Source organism: Mauremys reevesii, linkage group 5 (assembly GCF_016161935.1).
Source record: "Mauremys reevesii isolate NIE-2019 linkage group 5, ASM1616193v1, whole genome shotgun sequence".
In the NCBI taxonomy this organism is placed as follows: Eukaryota; Metazoa; Chordata; order Testudines; family Geoemydidae; genus Mauremys; species Mauremys reevesii.
In genome coordinates this window covers 79,521,168-79,546,695 of record NC_052627.1, presented here as the reverse complement: position 1 = coordinate 79,546,695, position 25,528 = coordinate 79,521,168, and the positions used below count along the sequence as shown (strand labels likewise).

General features: G+C 45.1%; 1 protein-coding gene across 2 annotated transcripts in view; it reads right to left on the bottom strand.

Moving 5' to 3' along the window:
- Positions 1-1,069: 1,069 nt before the first annotated feature.
- HELT (helt bHLH transcription factor) overlaps positions 1,070-25,528 on the bottom strand; it is a 172,679-nt gene continuing 148,220 nt past the window's right edge. The window contains exons 4-6 of one of the 2 annotated variants that reach the window (XM_039540527.1): positions 2,472-2,576; positions 2,043-2,139; positions 1,070-1,694 (exon numbers count right to left, since the gene is read on the bottom strand). In XM_039540527.1, coding sequence (XP_039396461.1) covers positions 1,204-1,694; positions 2,043-2,139; positions 2,472-2,576 — 693 coding nt within the window. In that variant the 3' untranslated portion in view covers positions 1,070-1,203. The remainder of the gene's footprint in view (positions 1,695-2,042; positions 2,140-2,471; positions 2,577-25,528) is intronic. The other variant, XM_039540528.1, reaches the window with a different exon arrangement.

Here is a 25,528-nt window from a genome sequence, read left to right as displayed (position 1 = left end):
GAATGTAATGAGAAAAAATCTGGCGTTGGCCACTATAGAAGCCAGAGTCTGTGAGACAACGTTAAAGGCTCGGCTCCTCCTGAGCTGTTTTCTGGGTGTATGTTTTCCACCTGTTAAACTACTGTCTGTCATAGGCCAAGTGCTACAGAGCCTAAGCTCACCTTGTTCCTTAGGCCACATCTGTTCCTGTTATTTTCCTCCTAAGGAGATAAGGGCCATAAGGAAATTCCAGAATAAGACAGAAGGGAAATCGTCCCTCCTTCCTAGTAAAATGATCCTTCCGACTTCAACAAGAACATTTTGCCTTTTCTGTTTACCGTCAGGTCACCCGTACATCTTGGGGGAAATGGATAGGCTGGTTCCTTCCTGTCTATTAGCTCGCCTCAAGGAATCTTTATAATTGTACTAAAGGTGTTTCGTTTGCAGCCTTAATACTGCTGCATTGTAACTGTAACAATGGAAGACTGGCATGGATTTACATACAGGGATGTTTGTGAGACATTGTCTCTCGGGATCACGTGTACTGTGTGTATACACATACCGTCCCTGATTCTATATAAACACATGTATCTACAGGCACAACTTCAATGCTACTTTTCTGAATATGTTTTCATGGGCGATATCGACGCTTGATAAAGCAGAGGGCTCTTGGGAGACGCATGAACGATACTGTATTTTAAAGAGTGCGGTGAGGTGAGGTTTACCTGAACACCGAAACACCGTAGTTTGCTTCTCTCGCCCGCTTAATTCCGCGTAGTTACGCGGCACCCCAGAAACACTCTAGCGCCAGAGCGCGCCGAGTGCGCTAGACCCAACGCTTGGAGACACGCGTCCCCCAACCCTTTATCGCAGCCGTTTCCGTTGGTCTTACTTCCCCCCACCCCCCTCCACCAATGAAGTGCCGATGGGAAACCAGACCAAAGAGTTTATATCACTTTTATTCCAAGCGCTGTACGTGGTTTGTGCCCTGCACATAGAACCGAAGCGTGCAAGGACACGGAGCAGGTTGGATAAATAACGCATCGCAAAAGCATCTCACACTGGAAACATCCTTAACCTTTCCCAGTGATCATTTATTCCGAGCTATAACTTCACAATCATATGTATTTACATTTGTACACTAGCGCTTACTAGGTGAATGTATGCGCCTGTGGATAATTTACTCTTCCCCCGATATAAATATGCAGCCAGCAGGCCGAGTCTCTATAGCACAGAAGGGGGATGCTGGCCGTGGGGCAGGCTGAAGGTGCTGGGGTGGGAATGGCCGATCAGGTTGAGATAGTGTCTGTCCAGACCCTGTACAGACGACAGGAAAGTGTTGCGTTGCTGCCCGGGGTTAGGGAGGGGCATGGCTGCGTTGGGAAGGTAAGGGATGGTGGGGCTTCTGGCAGGACCATGCCAGGAAAACGGACCCCCGGCTCCCTGCTGAAACATAGACTCATTGGGACTGTGAGCAGGGCACTCCGGAGCTGGGTGAAGCTGGTAGGAGAAGTCCGGTTCTGGGAGCGATCCCAGAGTGGTGAAGATAGGTTCGGTAACAAAGCGAGCTTTGGACTGCAGGAAAGCCAGGATCCGAGCATATTTGGTGTCTTTGGTCTCCATCCGTTCCACTGTGGTCAGGTAATGGACTAGATTCTTCATGCACTCGTGGTATCCATAGTGAAAATAGTTGGCGAACTCAGCTAGAAGCTCTGCTGGAAAGAAACGGAACAGGATAACGGGTCAGGTCCTGACTTCGCTGCTTTCTGCCTAAGGGAGTTAAAAAAATTCCAGGCCACAATGTCTCTCCGAGTGTTGGAGATACTGACACCTGCACATGTAGACACTGAATGCCAGTTAAACCAGTACGCGGATTATTTCATTCTCCACCCACCCACTCCTCAGCAGTTCTGGTTGTAGCTAATGTGATTTACACTGTGAAAGGATGGGATGTCCCTGGAGCGCTCGCAGAACCAGCCGTGGTTGCAGGAAGATTTTCAAACCCTGTGTGCCAAATGTGCACAGATCACCATGAGCACCAAGACGCTAAGCGTTGTACCTACCCTTGTCTCTGCCACGGGGGAAATCTGCCGAATGCAAGGCTCGCAGATACTGAACAGTCATTTCCAGGATCTCCGCTTTCTCTAACTTCCCAGAGCTCTGAAACACACAGACAAAACCCTCATGAAACGCCTGGGGGAAACCAGAGCCAGAACTATTCTTCCTGAGTTCACCAAACCCATGGATCCTAAAGCCGGTCAGGGAGAAAGCACCAGGGAACATTGACACGCAAGACACTTTCCTTTGCTGACTGTATGAGCCTGGCAGCTACTTCCCAGATACACCTCCATGACAAGAGTCATTCCAAACCAAAGAAGGTCATTGCAGTCATGCAGGTCATGTTCATCCTTAAACATGCAACTGTGTGTCACGTCCCCCTTGGTAACGACGGCACGCACTTTTCAGCGCTCTAGCCAGCAGCTGGAGCATACCTGCTTTGCCAAAGCCATTGGCACGGTCTTCCCCAATTCATTGAGGCAGCGATTGATCCGATCCCTCCTTCTTTTCTCAATCACTTTGTGAGACACTGGAGTCCTCTATAACACACAATGTGCAGACAGACACATGGAACAAGGCGTCTGAAACACGAGCAGACACCACCCCAAAACGCAAAGAGAAACTCCCCACATCCTTTGGTTTCTAGTTTTATCCAGAGATATTCACCTTTAAAAAAAAGTTACTCTAACGTCAGACATTTGATCTGACCTTCACTAATCCGCTCGCATATCAATTTAACTCGACTATTATTTTTTTTAAAAAGCCAGGTTAATTTTGGCCCTAGAAGCGAGCGCTCCGCCAGCCCTGCTTGACTGCACAGGGAAGGCCCCCACCAAACCTGATCTCCACAGCAGTGCTCTTGCTGAGGATCGGTCTGAGTGTTAAGTTCTGGTTTTCTAAACCAAACACGAGCCCAAGCTTTTTTGAAAAGCCTACAAATAAACCGTCGTTCTGTCGCGGCTGGGCAAGCAGCCGGCAGCCCCAGTGCGCAAGGATTAGCTCCAACTTACTTTCCGTTCCTTTAGTTTAGAGGCCATCCTGGGAAGACACACCACTGGGGAAAGCCTAGCAGATGGGAATGCCTGTGTCTTCTCAAGAGTCTCAGGTGCACTGCAGCCCCCTAGCCTCCAAAGGGCTGCTTATAAAGCGATCATTTCTGGGGGGAGACTCGGGGGTATTCATAGCCTGCCTGATTCCCTAGGATTAGGGAGAGCGGTTTGGGGAATGTATGCATTAAAGATCAGTTTTAAAGGAGTAAAAAAAAATGTATTTTTTTTCAGTCAAGGGGGCTAGCAGGGGGCAGATCAGCTTTGTTACTCCACGTGGACCTTCAAAGGACACGTGATCGCCCCCAGAATAACATTTGCATGGCAACAGGACTAAGAGGAGCAGCAAGCAGAGCGCAGTGGCGCGCTAGCAGCGTGTGAACACAAGCTCTCTTCTTTAGTTCCAAGCGCCTGGTCTCTCACACGATCGCCTGTTTACAAATCCCAGGCAGCCCCCCCTCTTCTCCTGTCCAAGCGCTGACTGCATTTTAAAGCCTGTCCAGAGTCATTAAAGTAATTAAGTAAGCCCTTAATAGGCTGTTCCGCCCAGTTCAAGGGAGAGCCCTTGGAGACGGAGTGGCCCCGTTTGTTCTCAGGCTTTTCTCACACGACTTGGTGACACGTCTATCTTTATGAGAGATGGCAGCGAGGGTTTTTGTTTACACCGCTTTATGTGCTGGGACATCCCGGCAGGTGTGGGACTGGGGGCTGGCACACGATCCCCCCCCCTTTTTCCCCTCCTCCCCTCTGCAGGCCCAGGGAGACTCCCGCGAGCCTTTGGCACACGACGGTCCTTTTTGTGTGGTGTGTGTCTGTGTGTTGTTGTTTTACCCCCCTACTCCCCCCTTTGGAGAGGCTCAATTTGTAGCCTATTATCCTATAGGAAAATGTCCCATTGAAATGTATGAATAGTTTCATTGGGCCTAAATTTTAATAATGCGGGTCAAAGAAAAGAGGGGCAAATAAAGAGGAGATCGCAGCTGGTCTGAGAGTGCATTATTCGGTGTCACCTGCAAGAGGAGTCGCCTACAGACCCCCTATTCATTTGCCTAATTTTGGTCAATTTAACAAACTTCAGGAGAAATTATTGTGGCATTGTTCGGGAGGGTAAAGCTTTCTGATCGAATTAACAGCATGTTTTGATCCGGTAAATGTCATTAAAAAGAAAGAAACAATCGCGTTTAAAGGGCTCTGAGTTAAATGCGCCAAGTGGAGACGCCAAAGCGCACAGCTCACAAAGGGAGCAAGTAACTGCCACAGGGAACTTTTGTACACGCACATTGCTGAAGTTTTTACACAAAAAGGCATTATTTCATACTTGAATACGTTTAATCCAACAATTGTCTATTTTCTGCAAACATATTTTCACAGCATTGTTAACTTTTTTTTATGGCCTCTGTTCTGGCAGCCGCGTTTCTCGCCTCGAGAGCGCAGAGGACTCCTTTTCGGGGGCATGGCAGTGTTTGTCCCTGGGGGGGAGAAAAGGAGGACGGGAGAGTTTCGGGAAGTTGATCTCTCTCTTTTTAAAGGGTTTAAGAGGAAAATATCGAAAACACACAAACAGAAGCCAGAGGAAATTAGCTGAAAGGAGGCTGGGAACCCCCCTGTCTCCAGAGCCTCTGAGCGCGTTTCCATGGCTCTTTCACGGCTCCTTGCCACCGCCCTTGCTTTTTGCATAGGGACTCCCCCCGCCCCCAAGTAGCCCACTTTACACATTTACTAACTAAACAGCAGCTCTGGATTGTGACTGTACCCCGCAGAAGGAAATAAAAACATCACTTTCACTGAGGAGATGTGTGCTAGGGGCTGAGCTGTCTTTCCAGTGTTTAGTCTTGCCCGTCTGGGAAATGTTGCAGTCCCAGAGAAACATTATAAAGATGCCATTTACTCCAGTCCTATCAGCTCCAGGATATTTCTTCCAAACATCCACTTCTCTTTTCTTTTTAGTGTGTTGCTACTATTTCTTTGTCGTTTAAGTGTGGAAAATCTGACACATCTGATCTTTTCGTATAAGTTACATGGGTAGCACTGACTGTGAATACAGATTCTTGTCCTTGTATCTGAGCGATGGTGACCCTCTCCCCCAGTGCAACATAGTCAAATAGACTGAAAGTCCAACGTTCAAACCTGAGCTTCGCATGCGAAGAGTTTAGAACTGTTCAGCATTAAAACACCGAAGTAATTCTTTAACCGCGTCTTCCCAAATGTTTGTATGCCAGGCTAGATTCAAGCTCAGACACTCCAATGTGGTGTTCTGTTTGCAGTAGATATTCTTTCGTGACGCTTGTAGTATATTCAGTCTCATACAATGGGATTAAAAAAACTAACCGTTATCATCCAAATTAACTAAACTGTGAATAGCAAATGTGAGGTCTTTTTTTTTCTCTTTCTTTTTTCTTCCCTTCGCCAGCGGAGATGGAGTTGATCCTCTTACAGTCTGTGTTAACCACCAGCTGCAGGCACCCGCAAGACAACTTTTTACACCACTAGACTTGTTTATTTTCTTCTTTTCTGCCACAGAATTGTAGCTCTGCAGCTCAGCCCAAGCCAGGCTAGGATGTTGTCCAAGTTCGGTTTGACAGAGAAGGCTGGGGAGGACTAGAACAGTGGCCTGCAAAGTGGGTATGCCAGGGCCCGAGGTGCGCTGAAAATGTTATGGCATATTAACTCAGACGTGTTTGCTTTTTCTTGTCTTTATTTCCAACGTTATATCTTCGATCCGACTAAGAAGAAAACCTGGAGCAGAAATCATGCGGTGCTTGGGAAATCTCTCTTACACTTTTCAGCGCCTCCAAAGAAGAGGAGCATTTCTATTTTAAACTCTCCAAAAGTGACACTTTGATTTTCCTAACGCAAGATTGTGCTTGGTTATCTGACAAGGAAAACTGCATACTCTTCCCCCTAACTCCAGTTTGTCCTTTAGTCGCTTTTGCCTCGTACCTAATTTGTAATTATTCTCTTACAATATGAGACCATTTTTTATTTTGTTGGTGACGCCTTTAAATACTTGATACACATGTTATTTAATCAAAACTTGCATTACACACAAAAACAGTACTAACATAGGAGATTTAAAGTTATAAATCCAGAGAAATAGACCATTAAGGCCTTTTTCTCTGTCCTTCATGCCCCCGCCCCCAACACACGCATACACAAACTCTCATTACATGTACATCACGAAGGGCCCAATCCTGACGCCAGTGACCAAACGCCCTTTTACTTTAGTGCCGGCAGGACCCTATATCCAGGGATCTAACTAACAGGGCTCAAGCCAACGAGGGTCACCTATGCACAGCTATCAATGGGCTCGGTCCCTTGGCTTGTGGTCAGGGCTCACACTGAGCGGAACACGAACGCTCCAGTGCTTATGTTCTGTTACTGCAAAAGAAACAAGGCGGAAATAACAGTGACCCTGAGTTTGCACAGGCGCTACTGGACCCGATCCTGAGCACGGCCAAGCCCCACGGGGGTCTCTCGGGCCTGCAGGAGCCCAGCCCCTCCTTTCTTCCTGACGTTCCCAGGGGAGTGAGTGTGGGGCTGGTTTCCCCCTGGAGATCCCCACAGCCCCGAAGGGGGCAGCCCCGGGATGGTCTTGTCAGGAGCCCGGGAGCTGTGCCAGAGGCGGATCGGGACTGGGGACTGGGGGGTTCTTTGGCGGGGCCGGTGCTGGATGTCAACAGCAGAAGCCCGTTGGGCGCTTATTCTGCCCTGACCAAAGCCGGGCTCCAGCGCGCTGCGGAGTGTGCACGGGGCTGTGCTCAGAGCGGCTGGGCGCGGGCTGCGAGGGGCAGGCGGAAAACTGTCCAGCGCCGTGTACAGTGGCTGGCTGACACGCCGGAGGGACTGTGCCTGGGCAGCCCCTGGGGGGGTTCACACCGCACCTGCTCCTTGTTGCAAACAAAACCGCCCCGCATCACTACGCCACACAGGGCACCGCTGGCCCGCGCGCCCTGAATGGCCCACGTGCAAGTCCCTTCCCGCCATTTAGAGACAGGGCGGGTCAGTAATATCTTCCACTGGCCCCGGGGCTGAAATGGAAACGCCCCAACATGAAGAAAAAGGAAGCAAAACTGAACAGCGCCAGCTACTTCCTGAGCTAATGCAAGAAACAAAATCTCAGCCCCACAGAGCTCGCGCCACCTATAACCCGCGGAGCACTGCATACAACTCCAATATGCTGAGCAGAGGGACTTGGGAGAAACTGGGGAACCACTTACTGCATCTTACCTAGGACAGAGGGGACCCCCTCAAACAAGAAATCACCACAGGCTCTCAGCACCGGAAGAAAAAAAAATCAGGAAAGTTACCTGGAAATCAGGTAAGAAATCAGAAGTTGGTGGTCCAATACAATATATTCCCTCACCCACCTTGTCTGTCTAATATCCTGGACCAACAGGACTGCAACAACGCTGCATACCTCAATAGGCCATTTAAAGAAAGCCTGAGCTATTAGGCTCACCTCAGGTGCTTTATTTGAACCCAGGCAGGTTTTCAAATGGAGACTTGAACCCTTACCAAAAATGGGGCAACATTTTACTGTGAGAGGCTGGATGGAACCACCTTAATAAAGGCTGTTACTTGGGGTTGTCAGCACTGTAGCCCTTTTCATAGAGAAGGTCTTCAGCGGGCTTGCTGGGCTATTTTGTGACCCAGCATGTTGGGTAGTTCCTAAATCACTGAAGTCAGAGTTTGGTAAACACCACAGACATTGTCCCACTGTATGCGCCTTCCCACTCATCTAGCCTTGACATCTCTGATCCTTCTCATAGTCTCCCCATTGAGAGCCTTCTCCACCGCAGCCCTGGCATTGCATCAATGCATCTACTGCATTGAGCTGTCATGGACTTTTGCCTCTTATAGGAAAACATAGCTCTCTTCCTTGCCTCTAGCCCTCAGTTTATTTTCTCTTCTGTTTTTAGTTGATTTTTTAATTTTTAACTGTATTCATTCACTAATTTGGGGCTCTAGATTTTAGGTTCAACTTATTTATTTTAGTAGCCCCTTTGACATCATTGGTACTTCTTGCATGAATGAGGTGAACAGGATTTGGCCTTGTGTGAAAGTTGGTGTCCAAGGAAAAGCCATATTGATTATAAAGGAAACTGACAAAGCATTAACTACAGCAGTGCTGTAGCAGGGTGCTGCTATACTCTGTGGATGGCCTGGTAGGCTGTTCAGATTTCTGTTAGCAAAACAAATCTAATGAGGCTAGCTAGTAATGGATTGCAATATAATGCTGGAAACCCAAGTTCAATGTCTAATCCCCATCGCTCATTACTGTGGCTAGCAGGGAATGGAAGGAATGCAGTGGAGGTAACAGATTCAGCCTATAGATGGAATATCTCAATCATCTGACAGAGCCCTTTCTGGGTAGTAAGAAGTAGTGGCCTGAAACTAAATCATTGGAAAGACTAAAGTGCTTCAATTCTTAAGGCCATACTAGGTTCATCTGTGAATGCGTCACACCTTGTATGCTAAACAAGGTCGGTCATGGTCAGAGACTTTAAGGGAAACATCCCAGGAAATACCACTGGACTACAGGAAATGTTGTTGATGAGCCATTCCCCTGGAGTTCACAATGCTCCAATGCCCCAGCTTGGGACTATGAAGGGGGAAGATGCTGATGTTTGGGTGAGATTTAAAACTATATTCCTGATCTGTGTGGGCATCAAATAGCTCACAACACTTTTTTGCAGTAGTGTGTGTGTGTGTGTGTGTGTGTGTGTGTATGGGGGGGGGATGTTAATCCTGGTGTCCTGGCCAAATCCACTTGGGATAATTACAATCTTCCTACAAAAACTACATCTACATCTTCAAATGGGTATGATATTATTTTTCACTTGCTGTTCTATATACTGTCACATTCCACCCCAGAAGTAGCTGCATTTTAGTATTGGGTGAAATTATCAGTGTAATTTCTATAGTTTATATATCACTTTGTAAAGTAATTTGAGATTCTTTGGGTTCAGAGGCCCTCTGTAAATATAAGATCTGGGCCTAACAAACCATTGCATATTCTTGTTTTATGCAGGTGTAACTCTAGTGAAAAACTGGAGTAATGCACTGGTGAATCAAGCCCAGTGTTTTCATGATGATGAAACTGGATTTCTTTTTAAGTTGCAAAATAATGCTTAAAATACAAGGTAAATGAATTACTGGTAATTTTCTACTGGCACAGACTCTGAATCAGAAGATTATTTAATTAATGAAGCCCCATCAGTCATTTCACACCTCTTCAACCTCACTGATGATTTAACCACAAATGTTGCTAATTGGAGCCTGTGCATCAGCCACTGCATCATTACTCTGTGGATGATTGTGATGTTGCAGCTGAAGTGGATGATAAAAAAGGGCCGTTGAGATCAGTCCCATTTTCTCTGTGGATTTGGTGAAAGATTCAGTGGGTGTACACAATACTTCAGGAGGCATACAAAGAAAAACTACTCAGCTGGACTGCCCCCTCTTCTTGAGCACAGAGGTAAACACTGCCTGTGATCTCATTCTTTCCTTGCTGAACTCTGACTACCTTCTCAGTACTGAGAGTCTTTTCCAGAGGTGTCCTTTTATTCAGCCGTCAGTGATACTATAAAAACTGGCAGGATGCCCACTATAATAGGAAGCCAGAAAAGAGAGCTGGTTGGCTGAAAAATATCTTGATAAAACATAGTGGATTCATTCATCCAGACTCTCTTGTCATTCCTTAAGATGTAATATTTGCTTCTTCTTTCGGCTAGACATAAATCTCAAGGTTGAAGTCATAAAGTAGATTTACTGGACAATGAATTAAAAGTGATGTTATAGTTTTAGATACAGAACTATATTGAGAAAGATCTGCAAGTGATGCAAATTGGTGTAACTCCATTAAATCAATAGAACGAGGCTGATTTACACCAACGGGAGAGTTGGTGCAAATTTTTTATCTGACCACTATATACAGAGACTAAAGCCCCAAGCAAGATGCTCCGGGTAAGTGTGGCTAAAGGATGGACTCCCAAAAGCCATACAGAGACACTAAAATACTGGTCACAATTTTATTTTCAGCCAAATCTCTATCTGGATGAGCTGGTACCACTCTTTTACAAAATAATGATGGAAGGACACCCACACATAAAGTCCCACTGAAACTAATTATTTATTTCCATATAAATCCTCTCATCCCCAACCAAACCAAAACAGGCTTTTATTATGTTTGGACTGCTGGACTGGTGATCAAACTAGTCAATGTGTCAAAGATATAGGGCATACAGTGGTGCTTTCATAGAATCATAGAATCTCAGGGTTGGAAGGGACCTCAGGAGGTCATCTAGTCCAACCCCCTGCTCAAAGCAGGACCAAACCCAACTAAACCATCCCAGCCAGGGCTTTGTCAAGCCTGACCTTAAAAACCTCTAAGGAAGGAGATTCCACCACCTCCCTAGGTAACCCATTCCAGTTCTTCACCACCCTACTAGTGAAAAAGTTTTTCCTAATGTCCAACCTAAACCTCCCCCTCTGCAACTTGAGACCATTACTCCTTGTTCTGTCATTACTCCTTGTTCTTGTGCTTTCCTAGTATGGTCTTCAGTTCTAGTACCTGAAGAGGCAACATTCATGTAAAACCTCTGACCAATTTCTGGTTATGGGGGGATTAGAAGTTTAAAAAGTAAAATAGAATATTTCTGGAACCAGATGAGGACAAATTCCAGCAATACACCCCAAATCATGCCCAGTTAGCGCATACCCAGATACAGTCCGCTCTGCCCATGGCAAGAGAAATCTTGTTGTTTCTGGCAAGAAAGACATAGATCAGGTCAGTACAGCATGCAGTGATGAGTTGTTCCCAGCTACTTTTTTCGGCAGTAATGTGCTCACTACTGTGGATGCTGTCTTGTTGAATTTGGGCCAAGCTAGCCACCCAGGCCCCATTCTCTCCTTGTGCTCACATTGAATGCTACATTATGTGATTTGAGAGATGCAATAGATAGATAGATACTGAACTCTTTTATGATACAGTGGGGTATCTACTTAATGCCCACATAATTTGTGTGATGAATCTTCTCTCTTTGTACCCTTCCCCATCCTTACTTACCTGTGCAGACCCAGGGAGCATTTAACCCTCTCTGTTTAATTTGAAAAATAAAAGAGGACTCCATGATATTGTAAAACATGTCTTGGAACATGTACAATACTGGAACATATCAGGATTATGCTGTTCATACGTATGTTTTGAATGTACAAAATACCAATGTTCAACATGAAACAGAAGCATCCTACATTAGCTATTGAAAGCTAAAGAATCTGCATTCAGATGTCAATCATTTTATCTAGACTATCATTGGGGGAGGGATAGCTCAGTGGTTTGAGCATTGACCTCCTAAACCCAGGGAGCTCAATCCTTGAGAGGGCCATTTAGGGATCTGGGGCAAAAATCTGTGAGTGATGGTACTTGGTCCTGCTGTGAAGGCAGGGGACTGGACTCAATGACCTTTCAAGGTCCCTTCCAGTTCTGTGAGATAGGTATATCTCCATATATCTATTTTGGGGGAGGGATAGCTCAGTGGTTTGAGCATTGGCCGGTTAAACCTAGGATTGTGAGTTCAATCCTTGAAGGGGCCACTTAGGGATCTGGGGCAAAATCAGTAGTCAGTCCTGCTAGTGAAGGCAGGGGGCTGGACTCAATGACCTTTCAAGGTCCCTTCCAGTTCTAGAAGATAGATAGGTATATCTCCTATTATTTAAACAGCCCAAACCCAAGGTCCTTCCTCAATAAAACTATATTTTAAGTCTTCAGGCATTCAGATACCTGGTGACTGATGTGGTATACATGACTTGATGGATAGACAGATTTCAGTGTGAGCTTTGCCTGAATAAAGACCACAGGATTTGGCTCTGTACTGAGGCATACATACCCAGCACTGACAAGGCGGGAGTTAATGAAGCCTTTAGAGCCAATTAGCCCGAACTTGCTACACAGATGTCAGCTGTGGAGAGGGGGCATTAAAAGGAGATGGCCTAGCACAGTTTAGGTTTGACTGGGAAGAAGAGCAGAGAGCTTTCATTCTCCCTCTGGTATAGTTAGTGTCTGAGCCAGCTTACTGTCTCGATGAGCACTGATAGAGGGAGGGACTGGCCAAAGGAGTGCTGTCAGACAACAGGACCTAGGTAGAAGGGCAGGAGCCTGCTGAAGACTCATTGGATGACACTGTTTTGAGTTCTTAGCTTTTTAAATGTGGGGTCTGGAAGGGGTGGGTCGCAAGTGTGCCATAGCCAGAGACCTAAAGCACAACTGCATTGTGCCCTCCAAGAGGTGGTGACTGTTAGAGACCCTGTTACAAAGTAAGTAGTGCCATATTGAGTCACAAGGGGGAATCATGCAGGTGGGCTTTGTCATGGGCTCAAAAACTACAGGGGCACTATTTACAATCATGCATATAATGACTATGCCTATCATTTTACATCTTCTGGGAGGCATCTACTTAAGGCTGAGGCTGGTGCCCAGTAGGATTTAGGACTTTTTCCACAATTCATTTTCCATCAAAAAGCAATGAATAAGGACAGTGTTCATACCACCTAACTCTTTTTGGGTCAGTGGGCTACACAAGTAAATAATAATACAATGTAATACTGCAATATTGCATGGCCCCATTGTGCTATGCACTGTACAAATGCAGAATAAAGCTGTGCCCTGGGCCACTGCCAGCATTTTAAGCAAAGAAGCACTACTAATAGTTTTAGTGTTTCTTATATTTCATGTGGCCTAATAATGCATGATGAGATTCTGCAGTTTCTTCTATAACTTCAAGCAATAACATGAATACTGCAGTTTAACTATTTACATGTAGAAGCAAAATATTAAAGATTTTAACAATGATCACTGTACCAGGGTTTAGTCCTGCCACAATTAATTCCCAGAGTGGTTTGGCATGTTGGAAATACATTTACCAGTTCTATTTTTGTAAAAGGTAATGGACTGGATTCAGCTTGTTTACACCATAGAAACCTGATGTAATTCCACTGAACTCAAGGCTGATACACCAGTGTAAAGTCAGAGTATGTGACAGGAAAGCAGCCCTCTGTTGTAGTGCAATTTACTTGGTAGTGCACTGTAATTTCACCTATAAAAACTACACTTCAGTGGATTCCTTTATACTAATGTGTACTACATAAACCAAATGAAATTCAGTAGGAACTGTGCCCCAAATTTCAGCGGCATTTAGGTCCTGAATTTCTATTGACGTCAATGGAGTTAAGTGCCTAAATACCTCTGAGGATCTTTGCGTAGGTGTCTATCTCCATTTGAAAACTTCAGCCATAAAATGTATCTAACTGAGGTGGAGAAGGGAACCTTAAAAGGATTAATCAGTGCCATCAGATTGGTAATGAGCTGGGTTAATGTGAATAGGTGCCCTAGAACTTGATGGGCCAAATGTAAACCTTTGAGCCAAATCCAACTATGGTGTAACTTCAGAGGTAAATATGCCAAACACTGCTCTCAGTTACACTAGGTTGTTGGTCTGGAGTACCCTGCAAAAAAAGCTTTCAGAAAAGTTTCACCATTGCCGATAGCAGTTCTGTTCCACAAGTGTTAGCGATGTTGGGAGTCCTAGCAAGGATAGATGGGCTGCCACCAGCATGTTAAGCATTGTCATGATACTTAGAAATACAGCAAAAGGAGCAAAAATAATAAAATATTTTCCTCCAGTCCATCTCTGCAAGCATAATGGAGGGTGCAGGTATAGGATAGGGAGATCACGGTCTATGAGTACCAATATGGGGAACAAATGTGCTCTTCAATCTAGCAGAGAAGTATAACACAATCCAATGCCTGGAAGGTGAAACTAGACAAATTCAGACTGAAAATAAAGTGTAAACTTTTAACGGAGAGAGTAATTAACTATTGGAACAATTTACCAAGGGCTGTGGTGGATTCTCCGTCACTGACACTTTTAAAATAAAGATTGGATATGTTTTCTAAAAGATCTGCTCTAGGGATTTTTTTGTGTGGAAACTGTGGCTTGTGTTATACAGGAGGTCAGATTAGATGATTACAGTGGTCCCTTCTAGCCTTGGAATCTATGAATCTATACATGTTGTGCTAATGGCTGACTTTTGGCAGGTTTATCTACTGCCAGTCTACAGCAGGGACTGACACACTCTCAAGGCTCTGATTGGGTTGGTGAGAATATCTGATCGTTCAGGATGTCAATGGGTCATCACCCCTACCCCCTCAGTGTTCCTAGAGTCAGAGGGTGGCCTCTGCTCCAGCAGGGGCTCCATATACTCCTGTCTCTGGCATCTTCTAGGCAAGGGACTGCAGCCCACCTAACTCCCATTTGTCACTTCTGGGTTGGGGACCCTCCTGTCTGCTCTTCCCCCCATGAAGATTGAGCTTTCCTTGTTGCCTGGGGCAAGCAGTCAGCATATGCCCCCTAATGTAAACAGTCAAATCCAATGATGATCTCAAGTTATGATCCCAGAAGCTGGGAATGGGCAACAGAGGATGGATCTCTTGGTGATTACCTGTTGTGTTCATTCCCTCTGGGGCACCTGGTATTGATCACCATTGGAAGACAGGATTTTGGGCAAGATGAACCTTTGGTCTTACCCAGTATGGCCATTCTTATGTAAGTTAACCAATGTCTTCTCTATTTAAGAAAGGGAGGAGAGAGCCGAATGAAAATACAAGAAAGCTTTTGCTATGATTCATACGTCACCTCTGCTTAGGGGAGCTGAGCTACTAGGAGCTGGGAGAGCAGATGTTATGAAAGTGAAAGGCTGGTAACTGACCTCGTGCTGTTAGCAGAATCCCAGTTCCTAGTTGCTTGGTGGAGCTACCAGCCTCCTTATTGTTCACCCAAAAGTATCTTGCTCCCAGGGAGGTTTGGTTTTACCTTCTCAAACCAAGCTCTGTCTTTTATTCAAAGATCACTTTGTGGTCATACTGGGGCTTGGACCAGCCCTTTGCTCTGGATGGGCTATAGACTGCACATGAGCAATCCATAGCCTTTTTTCAGACTGACCTTCACAAGTGTGATGATAAACTGAACATGCTGACTTCAAACAAAGGCATCTGTGATATGAGCAAAGCTTTTGAGGCAAGCCATCTCCTTCAATGGAGAGAAATGGCAAAATCTGGAGAGATGAGGCACATGGAGAAGCAGAGGGAAATCACACACACATACAGAGAAAAGGGTTCGTTTAAAGGAGTGGGTGAAAGTTCCTGGTATTGCTGACCCACAGTCTGGCATCAGCATTTATAATGTACAAACATGCTGACTATTCAACAGCAGAATAAGGTGCCTGATCCATGCACAGCTATTCACCATTAGAAAAGAATGTTTCTCTTGTTTCTCATTTGAAGTTCATAAAAGCCTGTTTAATGTAAAGAATTATTAACTCTTGGCAGAAAATAACGAAGGGAGCATTTTTCTTGCACAGTTTTCCAGTTCACTTTGCCAATACAGAAAAAGCTAGGTCAGTGCTTTCCTTTGCCTCTGACTGTGTGCATAACTTGGGGGCAAAACACTTAAACTCTCTGTCTTATCTGTAAAATGGAGATTTTTTTTATCAGTTAGGAAAAGGGGTAAATTACTGCACAAATGCTAAATATTTTAAACTTTATTACTAACAGGCAGAAAAATTGTATGGATACAAGCAGTTATTGGTCTTGTCAAAAATCTCTCCCATTAAAGATATTTGGAAAATTATTTTTAGACATATCTAGGTAAAACACTGAGAAGAATGAGCATTTCACTTGAGTATATAAAATCCTTGCCTTGTCTATGATGAACTTATATTTTATTTTGAAAAAAATCTGAGTAGATCAGGAGTTGGCTGCTGCCATCTAGTGATGAAATATGTTAATGTGATTTTCTAAATTCAATGCCTTGCATGGCGACAGGTTTCCGAGGGGTAGCCATGTTAGTCTGTATCAGCAAAAACAATGAGGGGTCCTTGTGGCACCTTAGAGACTAATGAATTTATTTGGGCATAAGCTTTCATGGGCTAGAACTAGTCTCTAAGGTGCCACAAGGACTCCTCGTTGTTTTTTGACAGCTTTCTAACTCATTTTTTAAAACAAAGTTGCTAGAGATGAGCTGGGTGCATAACCATGATTATAAAATACTGGACCAGAGCCTCAGGGTAAATCACCATGGCTACAGAACTCTGTCTTGATAGCTCTCTAAGACAATTGTATCCAAACATATCAGCTTATGATAAATTTGTATGATCACCTGATGGACTTCTTTCCTTTTTCCAAGAGCTTTCTCACAAATGACTCCTGACAGGTTCAGCTCTAAAGTTATCTATAATAATCCTATTACTGTCCTCTTATAAACAAAAGTGCTACATTCTATTTCAATAAAAAATCATGCTCCCATTTAAAAAAACTATTTTGAGACATCAGACTTTAGTAGTGAGGGCAAACAGTGGAGAAACAGGAGAATATTTAGAGTCACTGAATAGAACCCAGATTCTCCTCCTTTTGCTCTTGCCACTAATCTTTGGTTTCTACTGGGAATTAAAAAATAGGGAGCTGGCTTTCTCATTTGAGCTAGCGATTCAAGACACTTGCACACTGGTGGTGAGGGATCAGCTTGGCCTACATAAACATGGTGTGTGACCCTTCAGCTGGCCAAGCAAAATGAGGTCCTACACTCAACTTGCTAGCATTTGTTTGAAATCTGTGGCAAAGCTCCCATTGACTTTAATGATGCAGCAGCAGGGTCTGAATTAGAGACCTAGATGCACCAGCATGGGTAAGGTGGAGTTAGAAAAGAGAAAGGCAGGCCTGAGACTAAATGTGAGGGAAGGGAGAAAGAAACCACAGATGTGGAAGTTGAGGGAGAGGGAGACACACCTTGGCATGTGCTGGATTGAGAATGGGAGAGAGACCCTAGACGGGGCTGGGGAGAGGGGAATGTGGAGAAGTTATAGGCAGATATTGTCATAATTAACAAATGTTCAAATGCAAATTAACTTTGTTTTTAATATTCCTAACCATCCCTTCTGCTCCTGTCTGTGTTGGCAACCCAATGTGGGAAAGTTGGGTAAGAAAGTTTAGATTTGCTTGGACAAGTATAACTTGCTCAACTAGTACTTTATTAAACAACATACCCAGTCTACCCAACCCATAAGGAAAAAGTACAAAATACATCAGGTGAGGTACTGTAATGAACTCCTCCTGCTCAGCTGGTAGGATCACAAGCAATGAACGCTACTCCCCTATGAAGGGAGAGGAAATGAAGTTACATAAATAACTGATGATTGGACTAGGTTAAAAGAAAATACATCTTTGGCTCTCCCATCTGTTACATATGGGAGGCAGGAGGAGGCTGTAAAGATTGTTTTTATTTAAATAATTCGCTTACCTTGAAACTTTCACTTGCTTCTGTTAAGCACTGAAATCAAGGACATCAAAATATTGTGGCAGAACAGCAAGACTGAGAACTGCTGTTTAAGGAAGTGGTAACAGCTCCCAGTACAAATTTCAAACAGGGCCCCCTACTGACCAGCTGAGTGACAGATTGGGATTATCTCTCCCTTCATGGCATGGTCCTGCACCGTTAAAGTCAATGGGAAGATGAATCATTCTTAACAAGTATATGTTATTAAACGAGCCTTCAATGAAATGTCAGAATATGTACGATATGTATTACTTATGTGAAAACTTGAATGGTGCTTGCTCTCTTCAAATAGAAATCCTCAATGATCTGAGATCTTCTAAACTATGGTCCTGATCCAGCTAAGCACTTAAGTGCATGCTTAAATTCAGCTGGATTACTCATGGTCTTAAAGTTAAGCATGTACTTAGGCCCAAATCCAGCAAGGCACTTATCTGTCAGCAAGTCAATGGCAGATAAACAGCTACAGTGTCATGCTAATTTAACAGACATCAGTTAAGAGTCTCTAGGCTAGGGTTTTCAGATGGGCCTCAGGAAGTTAGGCACTCAACTTCAATTGAAATACTACGTATCAGAGGGGTAGCCGTGTTAGTCTGGTTCTGTAGAAGCAGCAAAGAATCCTGTGGCACCTTACTGCATACTGCAAGACAAGCCCAAGAAAGAAACCAACAGGACTCCACTGGCCATCACATATACGGTCCCCAGCTCAAACCCCTCCAACGCATCATCAGGGATCTACAACCCATCCTGGACAATGATCCCACACTTTCACAGGCCTTGGGTGGCAGGCCAGTCCTCGCCCACAGACAACCTGCCAACCTGAAGCATATTCTCACCAGCAACTGCACACCACACCATAGTAACTCTAGCTCAGGAACCAACCCATGCAACAAACCTCGATGCCAACTCTGCCCACATATCTACACCAGCAACACCATCACAGGACCTAACCAGATCAGCCACACCATCACCGGTTCATTCACCTGCACGTCCACCAATGTAATATATGCCATCATATGCCAGCAATGCCCCTCTGCTATGTACATCGGCCAAACTGGACAGTCTCTAAGGAAAAGGATAAATGGACACAAATCAGACATTAGGAATGGCAATATACAAAAACCTGTAGGAGAACACTTCAATCTCCCTGGCCACACAATAGCAGATTTTAAGGTGGCCATCCTACAACAAAAAAACTTTAGGACCAGACTTCAAAGAGAAACTGCTGAGCTCCAGTTCATCTGCAAATTTAACACCATCAGTTTAGGACTAAACAAAGACTGTGAATGGCTTGCCAATTACAGAACCAGTTTCTCCTCCCTTGGTTTTCACACCTCAGCTGCTGGAACAGGGCCCCATCCTCCCTGATTGATCTAACCTCGTTATCTCTAGCTTGCTTCTTGCTTGCTTATATATACACACCTGCCCCTGGAAATTTCCACTGCTTGCATCCGAAGAAGTGGGTGTTCACCCACGAAAGCTCATGCTACAAAACATCTGTTAGTCTATAAGGTGCCACAGGATTCTTTGCTGCTTCTTGAAATACTACCTTCCTTAGGATCCTTTGAAAATACCACCTCATCTTCTGAGGCACAATATGAATGAAACTGGCAACTCAGGTTACATTGGTTTTTACTCTGTATTAGGGTGAAATCCTGGCCCTCTGAAGTCAGTGCCAAAATTCCTTTGGACTTCAGTAGGGTCAAGATTTCACCCCAAATGTCTATTTAGCATGTTTCAGGTCTGAGCTAGAAGACTGTAGGTGTGGTTGCATCTTATCTGAAAGGATTCCATGAATGATTGATGGCTGGCTGGTTAACCTATAGAACCCTTAGTTTCCTCTTGAAGGTCTGGTCTTCCCTCAGCTCCACTGGCCAGATCATGATCAACTACTTCATTAGTTAGAGCAGTACCTGATGGCCAGACCTACAGTGCAAGAGCTTAAGTGTTCTCTCTGGTATGGTCTGCTTCTCGGGGGCTAATTCCTCTGATAGGTGTCTCAGATCTCCATGATAGGTCATTCTGATTGCTGACTCTTCAGGTACTGGCAAACTCTTAATTCTTTATGGGTAGGGCCCTATCAAATTCATGGTCCATTTAGTTCACTTTCATGGTCATAGGATTTTAAAAATCGTAAATTTCATGATTTCAGCTATTTAAATCTGAAATTTCATGGTGTTGTAATTGTAGGCGTCCTGACCCAAAAAGGAGTTGTGGGGTGGTTGCAAGGTTATTGGGGGGGGAGGGGTTGCGATACTGCTAACCTTACTTCTGCACTGCTGCTGCCTTCAGAACTGGGCATCTGGAGAGCAGTGGATGCTGGCCAGCAGCCCAGCTCTAAAGGCAGAGGCACCGCCAACAGCAGCACAGAAGTAAGGATGGCATGGTATGGTATTGCCACCTTTACTTCTGTGCTGCTGCCTGCAGAACTGGATCCTCAATCAGTAGCTACCACTCTCCAGCTGCCCAGCTTTGAATGCAGCAGCGCAGAAGTAAGGGTGGCATGGTATGGTATTGACACCTTACTTCTGTGCTGCTGCTGGTGGGGCTGCCTTCAGAGCTGGGCACCTGGCAAACAGCCGCTGCTCTCCGGTTGCCCAGCTCTGAAATCAGCGCAGAAGTAAGGGTAGCAATACCATGGACTCCCCTGCCTAAAATAACCTTGCAACCCCCCTGCAACTCCCTTTTGGGTCAGGACCCCCAATTTGATAAACATTGGTCTCCCTCATGACATCTCTATAGTATAGGGTAAAAGCACACAGAAGACCAGATATCACAGGGGAAAACTAGATTTCATGGTCCATGTCGCATTTTTAATGGCTGTGAATTTGGTAGGGCCCTATCTGTGTGTATTAACACATCCTCTTTTGACTCAGTTTTACTTTGTGTTGAAGTTCATTTAATGTATGTACTCTGATTATAGAGGTGCTATGCTTGTAAATCAATACATACATAATCTCAGCAGCCAAAATGGTCATAAAGGGACCTACAAACCCACTAATATTCTTCACTTCCTCATTTACTCCAACCTGTTTGGCCCATCAAACCCTTTGGGAAACAAACATTCCCTGAAGGTCATCATACATTTGTCAGATTTCAGGATTTCGGTTAAAAAAACAAGTTATCCGATCCTCTCCAGCTCTCATGGTAAGGGCATCATCCTCAACATCTTGTAGTTTACCCTCTGTATATGATCTACTTATGCCTAGCTCCCTGTTAATCTGGTTGTGTAGACTTGTAACACTTCAGGGAGGTTTCAGTATCAAAGGTGCCTGGAGTTGAGCTGTTGCAATGTAGTAGATGGGATGCCACTAATTTTGTTTTAATTATGGTTCAAGTTGGCATCTTAAATCTTGAACATTGTTTAGACAAGTCCCTAACCTTGGTCAGTCAATCTACTATTTAACATTTTTTTCAAGGATTGTAGGAGTAAGAAGTGATTCCAGAGAGCTAGCCAGATTCCCAGCTCCAAATGCAGAGCTGCCGCCAGCAGCAGCACAGAAGTAAGACGTGGGGTGGGGGTTGTCACAGCCTGAAATATTTTTTTGGGGGGGAGAGGACTAGCAAAAAAAAAAAGTTTGGGAACCCCTGCCTTAACTTAACAAAAGAAAGTGTGAGTGTGTGTGTGTGGGGGGGGGGGGAGTTCTGGTCTCAAATGTCATTAATTGAATGTGAGCATGGAGCATCTTGCAACTGTCTTCATTCCTTGTCTCTGGGCTGAAAACACCTGTCCATGTTTAGACACAGCTATCTCGGCATACACAGAGTTTGCTGGAACTGTCAGACAGCTGCCGAGCTAGCCTTGTCAGGTGGGGGATTTTGCCTTGTGCTGAGTTCCAAAACTGTAGCACAGGCAAACTACAGTCTGCTTCTTTCGTGTTATTTTTGTAAGCAGGAATCTCCAACCTACAATTCTTATCAAAACCAGGAAATCCACCATTATGAGGTGTATTTGTGCAGGGTCAAAAATATGTACAGCTTTTAGGAACCTGGCTGCTGGTTGTTGAAACTCTTGAACCTTTTTTTTCTACATCGCTTGACTCTTCCCCAAGGCAGTAATATTGTCTGAACTTCTTTGTCAAGCAAAAAACACCTGCTGAGCCCTGACACTTAACTCAGTGTTGGAGTGATTTTCAGCCTCAAACAGTACATCCATTACTTTGTTGTAAGCTTCGTGGATTGTGACACGTCAAGATTTGAACCAAGTGATTAAGTCCATCAGTCCTGTGGCATTCTTGGCAACGAACTGAACTTCCTGATTCAGCTGAGCATCCTTTAGAAGGGTTGAGAGTTCTGTTAAAACCTGCGTGGTCAGTGTCAGCTCTTCTGAGACAAACTGAGTAGTACTTCAGGTGAGCTGCATGGTATTGTACAGCCTGAAACCAGGCATTCCAAGGAATTAATTAGTGGCTCTGGGGGAAGTGCAAATTTTTGTTCCCTGATTTCAGTCATTTCACTTGTGTTTGCAATGTACAGCCTGTATCGAAGTTTGCATCTAGGACAGAGATCCTTTTAATGTAGCTGACCAGTTTATCAACTTTACCAAACTCGCATCTCCACAGCTCACTGACAAGAGAAATTATATGTGCATTATGTGTAATATGGACAGCATTTGGCATTAGACCTTGGAGAACAGATTTGAGATTTCATCATGTAAGTTGCATTGTTGCTTATGAAAGCAGCTCCTTTGTCACTGTATCTTGAAATGGTTTTAATTATCGCTTGAGAAACTGTAGTGTAGTTAACAACATCCAAGTAAATACAGTTGGCAAGCACTGTTAGCTTTTGTGTCTGCATATCTTCGGCCTTGTCAGAAATAAAATCAAACAGAAAATGCAGTACATAGTTGTCTTGGTCATCAGTGAACTCATCAGAAATAATTCCAAAAGACTCGCATGAGTTAATCAGACTTCATCTGCTCAATGTGTAGCAAAAACATTTGTAAGGTAGTCCTGCTGTAGTGTTTTTTGCACTTGGTAAGAAACCAGCATTTTGTACGTTCCATTGAATGAATTTGTGCAGCTTTGGGTGATCAAGTTTTTCTAACAGTATATTAACACTTACAAATGCATCCCCAACTTCAATTGTAGCTAAATGATGGGTCTCAGAGCTCTGTCATCTTCTTAAAAAGACATTAAATCATGCTTTTGTGTTTTTTACCTTTTTTGTTTCCTAGTAATGCGTTCTCTGCAGCCCTCTTTCTGCCTTGATGGCTTTTCAAGTCTAAGTGGTACTGAACCATTGCCTCCCATGTATGATCCAATGAAACACTGCATCTTGTACAAAACGGTTTGTCACCATTGACATGTAGAATGATAGTGTAGAATGGCAGTTGAGTGTGCATTTGGCCATTTGAAAGGAAGGTGGCAGTGTTTATGGACTAGGTTGGAAACTGAAGAAAAAAAAAACTTGCCTAAGCTGCATGTTGTATTTAATATTTGTGTAAGCAGAGTCAGGATGAGCTCTACCCTGACATCTGGTGGTGAATTATGGGGAGTGTGGGAAGGAATTTCAGGTATTTGCATTTGTACGCCCACCCTGCTTAGCATAGCCCACGGCAGCCTGGGATGGTTACTTTGACAGCTGTGGGATCCTCAATTTCTTTGTTATTGGGGCAGGAGGAATAAAGTGTTGTCACCCTGATTATGTGAATGAGGAACTATGAAACTGCTTTATGACAGAGAGTTTCACCATCAATTAAGTAGCACTCGCTAGACAAGGGACATGGGTGCCAAAACCTAGTGAATGGAGAGAGGTTGGGGACAGGCATGTGAACCTGATGGTATGGGCCCCTTTTGAGGGCCTGGCATACCAATTGCACCTCCTCCTTCTCTCCCTCCCCCACTCCCTCCCCCACTGTTGAATAGCGGAGCTAATTTTGGTTCTATTAGGAATCTAGCTAGAGGCTGCTGAGCTGAATTCACTTTGGCCCAATGGTGCACCAGCACTGGGGCTTCTCTCCTACAAGCTGAGATCACTGAGTGCTGTGTTAACTAGTGGGGGAACTTGAAGATATATTGCTAAGTGGCTGGCAGAGCAGTTTGCAGGATGGTTGGAGTGGCCGAGTGGAGCTGAGTTGTTTGTAGGGACAGCTGGTGGAGTGGAGCAGTGTGTGGGACGGTTGGAGTGGCCCATGGAACAGCGAGTGGAGCAGAGCAGTTTGCGGGGACGGCTGGAGGAGCAGAGCAGAGCTGTTCGTGGTGAAGGCTGCAGATGATCTCCTCGGAGAGGCGGGGCAGTTGGCCTCAGCCCACGTAAGGTGCCCCTTTACACCCTGTAAACGGCTGAGTTTTGCACAGCTGACTGTTTTCATTATTCAGATATGTTGTGGGAAGGTAGGGAAGATGGGTAAAGGTTCTGGTTGCACCCTGCTGCCAGCTGCCATTTTGAGCTGATGAATGGCGCTCATGGGGAGGTGCAGGTGTTCGCTGGGCAAAACAGATGTGGGTAGGGAAAAGGAGGATAAGTAAATGGATACCTGCCCTCTGTGGCATGGGGTTATAAACAGTTGATGGTCAGGCTTTAGCATGAGTTAGAATCCCATTGACTGTCTGGTCCAGCTGCCATTTTGAAACTATGGGGGCAAACAAAGGGAGGTAAGGGCTGAAGACTTAGAAAGGCTCCTAGTTCACATCCATCAAAAACAACTGTGGCTGTGTGGCACCCAGAACAGAAGTTAGCTCAGAAATGAATATAATTAATAATGAATTGTAAAGAGACAGATTTACCTGCTGAGGCTCCCTCAGTCAGACCTGCCTCCTTAGTCCCAGGGTGCATTTCTGCCTGAGAATCAGGCTTGCTTCCTACATGGCTGCCCTTAGAGTCCCAAGTCCCGAAGAGATCCTGGCTTTCCCCAGAGAGCTCTTCACTTCCTTCCTCATATCCCTCCCTCCCCCAATGGCTCTTGATGCTTGCCCTTTGGCGGGGTAAAGGGCAGTAGTGGTGTAATTTCTTAATATCCTGTCCAGCTGTGCAAAAAATGGACAGGTTGTTTCTATGGCCAGACTGTTCCCTGGCATCCCTGGTTTTAATGCAAGTCCTCCTGAGTCGGTTGCTCTTTATCCAGCACCAGTTGCTGTCCCAGTTGTGACCCCTCTTAGGGGATGTCTACACTACGAAGCGCATTAAGTCGGTGGAGTGCATCCTCAATACCGTGGCTAGCATCGACTTATGGAGCGGTGCACTGTGGGTAGCTATCCCACAGTTCCACAGTCTCCACTGCCCATTGGAATTCTGGGTTAAGCTCCCAATGCCTGATGGGGCAAAAACATTGTCACGGGTGGTTTTGGATACATGTTGTCAGTCTCCCCTCCCTCCGTGAAAGCAATGGCAGGCAGTTGTTTCGCGTCTTTTTTCTGTGCAGGCGCCATACCACAGCAAGCATGCAGCCCACTCAGCTCAGCTCACCGACACCACCACTGTTGTGTCCTAGGTGCTGCTGGCAGCAGACGGTGCAGCAGGTCTGTAAACCATCATACACCGCTTCCACTGCAACTCTGCTCTGCTGCTATTGCCTCGATAGTGAATTTCTCCATGTTGTCTGTCATGGGCTCCTGGGTATGTGTGTTCTTCCTCAGGAAATGTGCGCGGTGCTAACCGTCATCCTCCACTGCTTCCGCTGCAACTCTGCTCTCCTGCTTGCCTGCAGATGCCATACCATGGCAAGCATGGAGCCCGCTCAGCTCACCGCTCCTGTTGTGAGCATTGTAAACACCTCGCACATTATCCTGCAGTATGTGCAAAACCTGCAAAAGCAGGCAAGGAGGCGATGACAGTGCGATCACGATAGTGATGAGGACATGGACACAGACTTCTCTCAAAGCACACAGGCACTGGCAATTTGGACATCATGGTGTAATGGGGCAGGTTCATGGTGTGGTATGCCGATTCTGGGCCCGGGAAAGAAGCACAGACTGGTGGGACCGTATAGTGTTGATGAGTCCCAGTGGCTGTGAAACTTTCGCATGCGTAAGGGCACTTTTATGGAACTTTATGTCGTGCTTTCCCCTGCCCTGAAGTGCAAGAATACCAAGATGAGAGCAGCCCTCACAGTTGAGAAGC